Source organism: Octopus sinensis, linkage group LG6 (genome assembly GCF_006345805.1).
Source record: "Octopus sinensis linkage group LG6, ASM634580v1, whole genome shotgun sequence".
Lineage (NCBI taxonomy): Eukaryota > Metazoa > Mollusca > Cephalopoda > Octopoda > Octopodidae > Octopus > Octopus sinensis.
The window spans coordinates 74119146-74132488 of NC_043002.1; the positions used below are offsets into that span (position 1 = coordinate 74119146).

The 13343-nt window shown below is 31.0% G+C and overlaps 1 protein-coding gene across 1 annotated transcript in view; it reads left to right on the forward strand.

Annotated features, from left to right (window-relative positions):
* Positions 1-10538, forward strand: part of LOC115213373 (receptor expression-enhancing protein 5) — a 23494-nt gene extending 12956 nt beyond the window's left edge. Inside the window, exons 3-6 of the mRNA XM_036504022.1 lie at positions 506-644; positions 2747-2758; positions 8179-8323; positions 9262-10538. Coding sequence (XP_036359915.1) covers positions 506-644; positions 2747-2758; positions 8179-8323; positions 9262-9344 — 379 coding nt within the window. The 3' untranslated portion in view covers positions 9345-10538. The remainder of the gene's footprint in view (positions 1-505; positions 645-2746; positions 2759-8178; positions 8324-9261) is intronic.
* The last annotated feature ends 2805 nt before the right edge of the window (positions 10539-13343 follow it).

Genomic DNA, 13343 nt, shown 5'->3' on the forward strand with positions numbered 1-13343 from the left:
ACATTTTGTTTTGAATGGTATATAGATAATTGAATTAGCCAGAGTACAAACCTGGAAGCATAGCAATCAGATTTAAATGCGAAACAAGGGTAATGTTAAATAGTAAGACACAGTCTAATCCTGTTGGCTATTTCACTTCCCTGAGATTGGTACTACCATGAAAACTTGTGTTGAAGGTAATTTAACTGTAAACTTCTGGTGAAGCATAATTTCCTTGCATTATAACTTGGTTTCTGAACTGAGTTTTAAAAATTCAATATCAGAAAAATATAAAAATACTATAACTGTACAACTATCCCTGGAGATTCAAGTTCAAAACCCACTTGATTCAATTCCACTTTAAAAGAAAAAAGAAAAACTGGTCTGGTTTGTTAAAGTGTATTGAAATACTTGAGAAAAATAATGCTAATTTCATTTTGGATATAAATTTTAAGAATGTATAGCAAAATAATTTGAAACTTACAGAACATTCAAATTAAATTACATTGTATTTTTGTCTTTTCAGAATCAAAGCCATTGAAAGTGCACGTAAAGATGATGATACCCAATGGCTCATGTACTGGGTAGTTTTTAGTGTATTCAGTCTTGTTGAGTTCTTTGCTAATTTAGTGCTCTTCTGGGTCCCATTTTACTGGTTCCTTAAGGTAGGTATTTTTAGCTTTCTAAACTGTTAAAAAAACACTCATTTAGATTTGTTTTACATTCAATGCTGTATAAATATATCTATTTATATTGGTAGATATAATCCTTGTTGCAAGCAACTTGTATTTAGAAGTCATTTTTAGTCATTTAAGAAAATGCAAACTCTGTTAGTCACTATTTCTCAAGTTGTCAGAATTTTTGCTGCACTAAGACCCAGGTCACTGATACAATTCTGTTGCAAATGTTGAAAAATCTGTTACTGGTGAATTTCAATAGATCTTGAGGGGGTTTACTCCCCCACCTCAAACTTTCTGATGTTCTAGTCTATTACATAGTTGTTTGACCTTTTGTTTGACATAAGCACAACCAGTTACTTTTAGGTTCAGCTTGTTTTCTCTATCTGCAGTTTATATTTATTTATACATTACTATTCCTTTTTTTTTTTTTTTCCCTCTCATTTGGGGTTCTGGTTTTCAAACATATGGAGATGCTGTTTTGCTATGTATATCTACATAGTTATTTTTAAAATAACTTATTGTACTATTCCAGGTTCTTGTGAAGTTTATGTATTTAAGCGTATTGTATATATAAAAAAAAAATCTAAACTTAAAATTCTTATCATTATGAAAAAAAATGTTAAAGCTTTTTTGTGTGTTTGTGTATTGGCAGCAAATTTTGCATTGATTGCTAATCACAATATATCAGTATTTTACCTGGAAAACTGCTCTTATACTATAAAAATCTTTATATCAAAGTAGTAATAGTAATGCAAAACAACTACTGCCACACTGCATTTGTTTCCCTTAATTTCCATCATTTAACATCTGTTTCCATGTTGGCATGGGTTTGGCTGGTTTGACAAGAGCTGGCAAGCCAGAGCTATACCAAGCTCTGTTGTCTGTTTTGGCATAGTTTCTGTTGCTGGATGCCCTTCCTAACACTTTACTGGGGTGGGGGAGTATTGAATATTGAACGAGGTAGCTTCATGCCAGTTGACAGGTTAAATAAGAGATGTGGGGGAGGATCCTACTGTAAAAGAGATACAAGGATATCCCAGTTGGAGAAGGAGGCTTAGAATGAAAAATTAAAACTTTAAGCTGGTGTTTGTAACATGAATTTAATATTTTGATGGAAGGTTTTAATTTAGATACCTTACACAAAAACTGTACCATAGGTGGAGAGGGTGGTATCATAAGGATTAAATGTTGTTTGTAGTTTTTTTTATCCTTAATGAGTTGCTTGTGGCCTAATTAGATTCCTGTTGCTAAATGTTTTAAATAAGAGAAAATAGATTGATCTTAATTCTTTTCTACTTTTTTTTTATCTTTGTTATTCCAAGTCATTATTCACAGGCTTGAGTCACTGCACTGTACACAACCTAGCATTAATTTGAAGAAATTTTTTATAAAAAGAATTTCCAAAATTTATCAAACACAGTAGTTAAAACTTATATCCATTAATTAAAAGATGCTTAGATATAATTTTAGTCAACATTTTAATAAGAAAAGCCTAGATGGAATGGTTAAAAACTTTCCAGTTCTGTTTCCATTTTTAAAAATTTAATATATTTTGAGGAATATGAAACAGTTGGCAGAATTGTTTGGGGACTTTCTGGTTTTATTTTTCATTGGGCATTTTGTCAATTTTCAAATATATTTCCTTCAGTGAGTTCAAACTTGTTTTTTAAAGTTCTGGTGAAGATTCTGATCCTTTTTCCAGTCTTTAAAGTCTATTTCAATGAGATGGGTGTTTTCTGCAAAGTATTTTCAGAATTTCAATTTCATCTTTGGTTTCTTATATGTCTGATAGTCAAATATTTTACATTTGGATGGAATTATAAGATTGAAGCAAAAGGCAATTGCTGGAATAAAATTTTATTTTAGCAAGTATTTAAGATATAAATCCTATTAAAATACTCTCTAGCACTTATAATTTTTCAAAATAAGTGTATCAAATTAGAAACATTTGAAACTAGTGTTTTTATCTTGTCCTTTACAAGTCTAATTTTTGCATCTGTTCTAAATACTTGTTTTTCCAATGAATTTGTGTATTTAATTTTTACATATTTGATGTTTTAGTATTTTGTTTTTTAAATATAACCTAGCTTCAAGTCAAGGTAAGTGGCATTTAGATTTAAGTATTAAAACAAAGGAAAAAAATTTCAGATGAGTTAAAATTCTGCTTTAACTGTTCTTTCAAGCTGATCTTCTGACAGGTTTCCTAATGGTACCAATCCCTAATTTCTCTTTTGATTTACTAAGATGATTGCAACATTTTCAGTCCAACTCTAAGCGAATTGTCTTTTTGAATTAAAGCAATCTTGATAGAGGCTTTGGACTGTTTTCTTTTGAAGTTGTCTCTGTGTTTATTGGTAATACTTATGGATTTGGCTTTTTGCTGGGAAGTACAGTGCATGTAATTATTTTTGGTGTAGGATCATTTTGAAAACATTTTTTACATTGTTTTAAAATTTTATTACAACTGTTTTAGACTGGTTTTTATTCCATGGAAACTTTTAAGTGTCAATATTTTTATGCATTCTTAAATAATTAGATATGACTACTTTGCATCATATAATGTAATAACTTTTACAAAACTTAACTTTACAATTCTTAAAACAGTTAACTGGTTTAAAATGCAGATTAAATCTATATTAGTAGCACATTTACTTAAATCAAAACTAGTGTTTGTAGATTTTTTCTTCCCAATTTTCTGAAACCTTTCATGAAAATACAATTAAAATATATCCAACTGGACCAGCATTATGAATTTCTGAGTTTTGCAAAATTTAAATCTACAAATAAATAAATCTATCCTGGAGGTCATAAATGTTGTAGAAATATTATGGAACTTGCCTAATCAAGCAATTTATAAAATGAATTACAACTAGTATGTGCATGCATTTTTATTGGCAGAATAACCCTCCTAAAATACAGTAATAAATATATAAAAATTTATTTGCATGTCCATAACTTCATGTTACATTACATCTTAACCCTTTGGCATTTAGGTTATCACCCTGAATGCTTTTACACATTTTTTGTATTAATCATACATTATTTCGTAGCTTCATGATTTTGATGTTTTATTTTTAGAACAACATTGTAGAGTAGGTATGAGATACCAGAACTGGCTGGTTTTGAACATTAAACAGAATATTCGGTCTAGTTTAAATGCTTAAAGGGTTATTATGGTTTAATGGGTAATTTTTTTTTAAATTTCAGGTATTATTATATAACAGTGTGCTCTCCTAGCTAAGAGGTACTTCATCTCAGTGGATGTTTTCTAATGAATTTTTGCCTGCTCAAGAAGTTGTTACAAATCTTTTTGGTTTTGCAGCTTATTAAACATCACAAAATTTATCTCTGTAGTATTTGGGAATGTATTATAGATTAACAATGTGATGGATTGTTTAGCTTTCAGATAGCAGATTGATATCTTGTTGGATTTAATTATTGACTGTCTAGGATTAGTTATGTAAGGCATAGACTGTTTTTGACTCGAAATTTTGCAAATCGCAAACCATTTTTATATTAATTCTGGAGGGGAATTTGCAATAGAAAATTTGCTTATTTCCTCTCTTCCCAACAGCAATATAGAGATTTTATAGCTCTGTAGCAGTCTGTTCTGTCAGCAAGTAGCAATTTTAACCCTACCTTGATACCAGTGTTTCAAAGTCAGTTCATTAGTTTCTAACTTACAGCTGAAGTAGATTAATGCTGTAAAGCACGTTTTGAATAAAGATTGTTTACCTATTAATAATAGGTTGTTAGAATTGTTTTCTATTGAAACATTTACTGTATGTTAAAATTAACGGCATTCACAGTTAAGCCTGTATTGTTTGATCTGAGATGAGTAATAAAATGTAAACAGTTTTGGTATTTAAATTGTAGTAAAAGATGCCCATTTTACAGAAATATTTTGAAATTACAAAGTAACATTGTCACAAGAACAGCTTTAAGTTGACAAAATTTTATTAGTCTTATTTTTTCAAATGTGTAATTTGAAGAAAATTTAACCTTCACACTTATACTCAAACTTTCAAAATTAATTTTTTTTTTTTCTTGTGACATTTCAAAAATGTTTTTTCTATTTAAAAATATTTGAACTATAATTTAACTCTTTTGAAGCATTAAACTAATACTTTTTCATATTGTAAGAAACCTTTAATTGACATTGTGCAAAATTTACCAAATTTTGTCTCATTGATAAACTTTTGACTCCAGATTTGACATTAATGATATATTTTAATGTATTTTATGTTAGCATTTTTAGTTTTGCATATTTTTAAAAGTAATTGTTTTTGTAGTCTATTCTTACTGCTAAGTGTGTAAACAAGATTGTTACAAATTAAGTACTTAGTCTGAGGAGGCATTAGCCAAAGCTTGAATACATGGTTGTGTAGTTGACACTTTAGCACTAAAACCTGTTGTAATGGAATTTGCAGGCTCTGAAAATTGACTTAATAATTTTGTAGAATATTTAATTTATCAAGGATAATTTAAATTAAACCTTATGCAAGACTTAATCAGTGCAATTATTCTTTAATATCTAGAATATTTTTCATATATTGACTTGGTTTCAGTTTTTAAATATTTGTGGTAGCTGTTATAAAATTTTATTAAATCCAGTAACTTTGATTTCTCCATTACAGAATTTAAAAATAATTTTTGTCTGAAGAAAGCAGCATATCATTTAAATAGATACTGTATATATATATTTTCATTTACCATGATAAACATTTAATTAGAAAAATGAGTTACATTATTGGCTATTAATATTTTGATTTAGTTGAAAGGAATTTGAATTCTTTATTTTTCCAATCATTAAACCTGTTTTATATCCTGTTCTTTAAAAATTGAACTTTTGAGCCTTTTTATATGTAAAGTTTTAGATTTGCAAACTTCATTTGTAGCTATTAAAATACTTTTTTTATAAGCAACAACACTGAAAACCCATCTAGGACTCAATATCTCTTATACTTAATACTTTAATATATTATGCTAATTTTCTTAATGTAGTTCAAATGACAACTTCAACTCAGTGTCACCATAAATCTGATAAAAACATGACAAACTTATAATAGGGGAATACAAAGCCTCATGTATGGTGTTCATATTTATTTAACTGAAAATTGTACCAATATAAATTCCATTTTATTTGTATTGTTTCTAGTTTGTTAAAGACTTTAGAATTCACTACTTTGGTATTTATGGAAATAGAATTTTTATATACCATGCAAAAAGGAAATTACAAAGCTTTCATAATGTAATTGTGTATTCAATGTTATGTGCATGTTTCAAGAGCTGGGACACATTTAAAAAGGACCTGTACTTTTTAAATACACCGGTAGAATTAGTTGAGCAACCAAGTTTGAGATAATTCACAAGTAGTTAGGCTTTGGTATCTTGGCTACTGATCAGATTAGACAATAACTGGTTAGAGTACAAACTTTGTACTCTCTCACCATATAAAAAGTAGATTGTCATGTTTATAGAATGGTGAAACCTGTGCAGTGAAGACAGCATCTGCAGTGGCGGTACGCAGGCTGTGAATAATGTGCTGGTTATCAGCTGTGCTTAGTGTAGCAGATGACTGTTAATATAAACTAGTTTATAAGACGAGTGGATGACTAGTAAAATGCTAGAGATAGCCAAAAAAGTAGACTAAGGATAACATGGGGTGAGGTAATTAGAGCAGCTTTTAGCAAGTCAAGCGTTGTTAAATATGAGAATAACTGATGCTGAGGCTGTTACACAAACCCATCCAATCCTTTCCTACTAGCAATGTTGGCAAGGGAATTTATTTTTCTTCAATATAAAATTTCTTGCGTTTATTTTGCAATAATAGATAACCATTTTATATCGTTTATGTAATCTTATCACTATCCTTACTCTGAAAATTTTATGCACATTATTTTAAGACCTGTATTTTTGAAAAATTTACCTGTATTTGTAAACTGAAACTTGTAGAAGTAATTTTTTTTTTTTTTTTTTTTTCTATTTTCCTCATTTTTTCCTCTTTAATTATAAATGTTTGGGTTTTTTATGAATTGGGGAATTTCTTAGGGACTAACATACATGTTTATGTACGTATGTGTGTGTATATACATATGCACATTTCACAGGTATACATATACACATGCATCCATGTAAACACACACACACACACACACAGATTTAATTATCTGCTGGCAGGTTTTTAAATACATTTTGGCGAGTATCCTATAACAGCATCTTTCTGTTTTGGGCTATCAAATCTTTTCAGAGACTGTTAAGGTATTGGTCCTGCTGCATCAACCAGCTCGTGTTTCAAACAAAATTGCCACATCCTAATGTTACTATGGTTACTACTTACACTATAAATGTTAATTCTAAAGTGGGAGGATATAAGTACATTCACTGGCTTCATTTTATCATCTAATTCTTAATATTAGATAGCATACAATTTATTATAAGAAGTGTTAAATTTTCTTTATGGTTCTTTAATTTTTTCATTTTATATTTACTGAGCTTGAACATAAGTAATTTTTTATTGCCAGTGTCTCTTGCCTCATTAAATTTTATGTTAATGATAGGATGCAAGCTAAAAAAAATACCAACATGCATTTTTTAAAATAGACTAGAAATGTGTGTGCACATACACACACCTCTACCTCTCTATGTAGATGAGCATTATATGGCTAAGCTTTCAATCAAATTTTTTTCTATTAAAATTTCACTTATATATTACATTTTGAACTGGACTGAACTTTACTATTCCAGTGTCTGTGCTGATCATGAATATAGAATAGTCATTTGATAAGATTTTTCCCCTGTCAGGTAATCTTAATGTTTATATACGTACACATCATTGCAATTAGTCAATCTCTGATCAACATCAGATGTCTTGCTTGTGTACATTTGTAAATTAAATTTGGACTAGTAACTTTAATTTCTAAAGTCATTCAGAAATAGTGATTGAGTTAATATTCAGATATAGTATGCCTTTTTAGTAGGTGTAAATATAATGGTAGTCTATTTGGGGGCAAATGCTTGTAAAATGCATTGGATTTTCTAGACATTTGAAGATAGATGTTTATAAAGAGTATTTATAGATATTTTGTTTTGAATTTGCACAAAACATTGCAAAATAGAATAATTGCTAGTATCTCTTCCCTGAGCACCTTCAGTAAGAAACCTGTTCTGCTTTTCCTGTACTTTACCCCCACATCTAGCATAAAGCTGCTTCTCAGGGTTTAGGTGCATGGTGTGTTCTCACTAATGTTGGGGGTGTGGGGGAAAAATCATGCCTAGTACACACCGAAGTGGTTAGGATTGAGAAGGGCATCTAGCTGCAAAAAGTATGCCAGACAGCATGATACAATCCTTGAGCACAGTGGCAAATTGTTCAATCTTTGTCAGTATGAAATTTGAACATTAATTGATGATAAACATTAAGCATATTGTTTTTGATTTGAATGCAAATCAATAACTTACAACTTTTATTTCATATAAATTTTATGTGTAGAAATTGATAAGCTGTTTTATATTTCAGTGTGGTTTCATGCTTTGGTGTATGGCCCCTATTCCTCATAATGGATCTGATATGATCTACAACAAAATTATAAAAGTGTTTTTCCTCAAACACGAAGCTTCTCTTGATGATGCTATCTCCTCCATTAACCAAACAGCTGATGAAGGTAATTTGATTTCTTTCTTTTTCTTTTTTTTTTTTTAAACATTTAAAGTGAGGAACTTTGGTTAGTAGTAAATTAAAACCTTCAGTTGCCTATCTTGATAAAAGCCTGTTGAGTTCGAAAGAAATAACAAAACTGAATGAAGAGTGATAACCTGTTGGCATGAACTCTTGAGTTTGAAAAAGGTTGTTGAGTGAAAGGGAAACGCCAGTTTCGATATGGCAGTAGTACTCTACTTTGGAAGAGTTGAACCTTGGTGTAAATTTATTTATTGCACAGGGTTGAAAGTGTGCACTTGTGACTAAAATTCCAGTCTTCTTGATGTATCTTCACTTCTGAAGAGGTTGGATTTCCTGATACTTAAGGTTTAACATTAAGTTAAGGCAGGTTAACTTGTATTAACCTTAAAGCAGTAAAAAAAAAAATTGACATAGCCGATAGCTTTAGTGTACTACCACCTTTTATTTTAAATTAAATTCACTTTTGTAATTTTATATTGAGTATTTTTCATTTACTTGATATGGAGCAAAGTAAGGATTTATGAAAACTTAACAGATCACTAGTTGACTTTTTTTTTTTTTTTTTTTTTTTTTTTTTAGTTTTAACCCTTTTGCATTCAGATTACTATTAAATGTGATGTATATTTCACATTGTTATCAATGAATCCTACATTCTCATAACTTGGATTTTGATGGTGTGATTGTTTTTAGGATGACATCGTATGGTAGGTGTGAGAAGCTGGATCAGGTCAGATATGGTCAGTTTAAATGCCGGAGGGTTTATGCAACTCGGCAAACAATTATGTTCAGGAATTTGAATCCACAATTTGATTACAATTGGCATTTAACAGACCTGAAATTTCAAATAAAATCATCTGAATAATGTTGATATAATACATGAGCTTGTAATGATTCTAATACTATACCTTTTTATACTTGCAGTGAAGAAAAATTTATCTAAAGCTGCTACAGATGCTGCTGCTGACTATGCCGCTGATGCAATGAAAGGAGAAAAAGCTGAGTAAGAAAAACAAAGTGAAAGAAATGTAAAAATAAATACCAACAGAAGTGAAGATTTCATTGGAGTGTCTACTTTTCTGCCACAAATCCAGCCTTCCAGCTATTAAAACTATTTAACCCAAACAATCATTTCAGCCATCTCTTTTCTAATGCTTCAATTTTTTTTTTCTTAAACCTGTACTGCAAGGCCCTTTTTATTTTTTTTTTATCTGGCATTCCAATTTTTGTTTCTGGTCCTTGCCATTTAGACTCTTATGAAGTTGTTTGTATATCAATGTACTAGTTTTACTTTTGTATTTTTCTATTTGAAGAATATGTTGTAATATTTTTGTTTTTGATTAAATATACTCTCCTCTTTTAATACCACCATGTCATATTTAGCTAAGATGGCACCAATTCAAGTGTTAAACATCAAGAAATTTTATTGATTCAGCTCAGTGTTTACTGATTCTGCAATGGATCTTGGAACACTTCAAACATTTGCTGGTGCTTAACTGCATTTTTGCTGTATTGGGTGCAATGATTTGTCTCCATAGTTATTAAGAAAAAACAACAAAACTTTAATATCTGGAAATTTCTTTTCCCAATATATATAGATTTTTACTAAGTTTATAATATAACTAAAAACAGTTTTCAATATTGTTTTAGGAAAATATTTTTAGTTTGAATACTTTCCTGGTAATTATCAAAGCACCGTAATTTAGTCTTTCTTTCATCTACATATCTTTTGGCTGGAACAATAATTTGCCATTATTATATGGATGTTTTTTTTTTATCCCTTCCCAAACATAACTTCCAAATATTTCATAGCTAAATTCTAATTACTGACATCTAATTTCTGGAGTGTTATTGATGTTTTAAAGATCTATCCCCCACTTCCACTCTACATGAATGCAACTATTTTGTTTTTGTATGTCAGAAGCGAAGCAGAGAATTTCTTTGTTTCCATCACAATATAGCAATTAACTTCTTGGCTTCTTTTAAGTGACCATTTCACTGCTTGGTGCCTGCTGTGATTACCATATTCTTTGGCTGTGCATGTAGTACTGTGAAAGGTTATGTGTTTTTGTTTAGAACATTGTATGCATTCCAATAATGGATCTACAAGAAAATCACGCTGCGTGTAAGTCATGTGGAATATTTTTCTACACTTCCCCTTTTGGTGATAATATGTAAATAAAACTCAGTTTTCTCTTTAATTGTCCTTTGTATGTTTTTTTTTCCTCCCCCCCACTTCTCACAAGCTTCATCTGAATTAACTATTTTGCCATCATTTAAAATTTTTTTTGTAAACATCATTCTACTCATACTTTCTCTATGAAACTATTCAAATTCAAGATTCCTAACGAAATTAAATTTGGTTGCTTTTTCTTACTCATTGTTTCGAAAAAGAAAAACGTTATTTAAAAAGTTATTGTAACTATGGTAACTTAATAAAAGTGAATAATAATTCTTCAAAGCTGGAATTTTTTTTTTCTTTTCTGAATGTTTTAATTTTCACACTTGCTTTGCATGGCTGTGTGGTTAAATTTGCTTTGCAACCATGTTTCAAATTTGAACTATGTGTGGCACCTTGGGCAAGTCTCCTACTACAGCCCTGGGCCAATAAGTCTTATGAGTGGAATTGGTTGATGGAAACCGAAAGCCTATTGTGTGTGACTGCATATGTTGACATTCCACCACTTGTTACCAAAATGGTAATGTGCTGATATTACAAACAGTTGCTGTGTACATGTTCAAATTCCAGTGGAATAAGATTACTGACTTGAAAAACGAGGATTGGTGATAGGAAAGGCATGCTGCCTCAAGTTTCTATGCAAGTCGAGGTAGCATGGATAAAAATTTTAATAACTTTAGAACTAGTGTAAATAATTTACTGTAACTAGGAACATTTTCTACATGGCTGGTGCACCACTCTACTTAATGGATATCAGCAAACAATATTTCAGTTCAGCTCGTGGCAGCATACTAACAAAACAAATTTATTTATCGTGATCCTACCTTCTAATCAAAAGATGTTTGACTTTTATCAAGTTAAGACAAATCTGCATAAATAGGATATCTTGACTGTATTATATAGTTTTCTTTTGAATTGATGATCCTATTAATTCTTAGGATTACTTACGACTTGGACTTGGCACTTACAACCTAAAAAGTCACTGCTTATAGTTATCTTTTCTAATTTGTGAATTGTTTTTGCAGTCTGAAAATTTTAAATGTTCATTGAAAAACCTGGTTAAACATTTTAACTGAGAAAGTAGATCTCATTCATGAGGGGAAAGAAAAATATGTGTGAATTATCCATTTTGCAGTCATGGATGGATTTATGTTAAGTTTGATCTGAAAATCTGTTCCTGTAGTAGTAGTAGTAGTAGTAGTAGTAGTAGTAGTAGTAGTATCAGCATGTGCATTACATGGTGTATGTACACATACAAGGTACGGTGTTTTGAAGGGGAAATTTGGCTGGCAGTTGGTAGGTATACTAAGAGCAGCCCAGCATCTTATTAAAGAGGGACTTCTATTAACATCACAACATTTTCAATACTTTCAGAATGTGAACATATATCAGTTACTGTTAATTATTCAAGGATCTAGTTTCTAATTCAAGTTGTAGGTTTATTTGTTTAATTTTATACTTTTCTGTATTCATTGCTGTTGTTTAGTCTCAACTCAGTTTTGTCCCTCTCAACTGGCACAAAGCTACACTCCTATACAATTCCATCATCCCAGCTGTGTGGGTGGGGTGATGTACCTGGTGACCCTGTCATGAAATTTTTATAGCCAGTTTCAATTTAGATTGCAAAATTTGTAGTGTAAAATGGTGTTCTTAGGTTGGTATCAAAAGGGTTACGATTACAATAGGCTGACAGGTTCTGAAAACTTGGATATTTTGACATTATAAATGTTTTAGTGCTGGCTGCCATTATTAATCCATTCAACAGAAAAAGTCTGTATCCATTTGGAGAAACACTGAAGTGCTTGGAATTATGCATAGTAGTATTTCTAAAATGCAAAAATTCATTGCAACCTTCATGATGGCAAATCAACTTAAGTAATAGGTATCAAACAGTGCTTTACGTCTAATCAGGATCATCTGCTTTCCCTGTTGGCATGGGTTAAATGGTTTGACTGAAACTGGTAAGCTGGAGGGATGCACTAGGTTTCAATCTGATTTGGTATGGTTTCTATGGCTGGATGTCCTTCCTAACACCAACCACTCTAAGAGTGTAATGGGTACTTTTACATGACACGGGTATCAGCCATAACTATGATTTCACTTGGCTTGATGGGCCTTCTCAAGCATGGTATATCACCAAAGGTCTTAGTTACTTATTGCCTCCATGAGGCCCAACATTTGAAGGGTGTTTTGATAAATTTCAGACCCTTACCATTTTATATACATCTCCATACTGATATAAGTGGACTAACTGTTTAGACAACCCCACAGTGGTGAATAAATGCACCTGTAGGCAAGAATAAGTTATGGAAACCTCTTCAATTGTTCCATGAGCAATAAATTAAATCAGATTGAAAGACATGAATCCAAAAACCAACTACACAAAATAACTGTGTTAGAAATAGTCTTCAAGATAGTCCTTCAGCTTGTCCTCTCTCTCCTCAAAAATAACTGGCCTTGAATCTGCAACTTAAGGATGTCCAGCTCAGAGGAAGAAGGTTGTGATCATGGCCAGTTATATACCAAGTAAAATGGGTTAATGCAGGGGCAGACTGAGCTGTCGGTCAATTGGGCACTGCCTGAGGGCCTGCACTCGACATGTTAACTCTACTAAAACACATATTTCAAATTGAGGGCATATGATGTTCAGTTTGGACGTCATTACAATGCCTGTTTTAAAAAAAATGGGGCAGAGTTATGCTGTTCTCTCAAAACCAATATCAACTTCAAGGACAAGTAGAAAAGCTACACTATTTTGCACACAATATAACATTTTTAAGATTACTGTCCTTTCAAAATTTCTCGAGAGTAAAATCTGCTAAAGAGC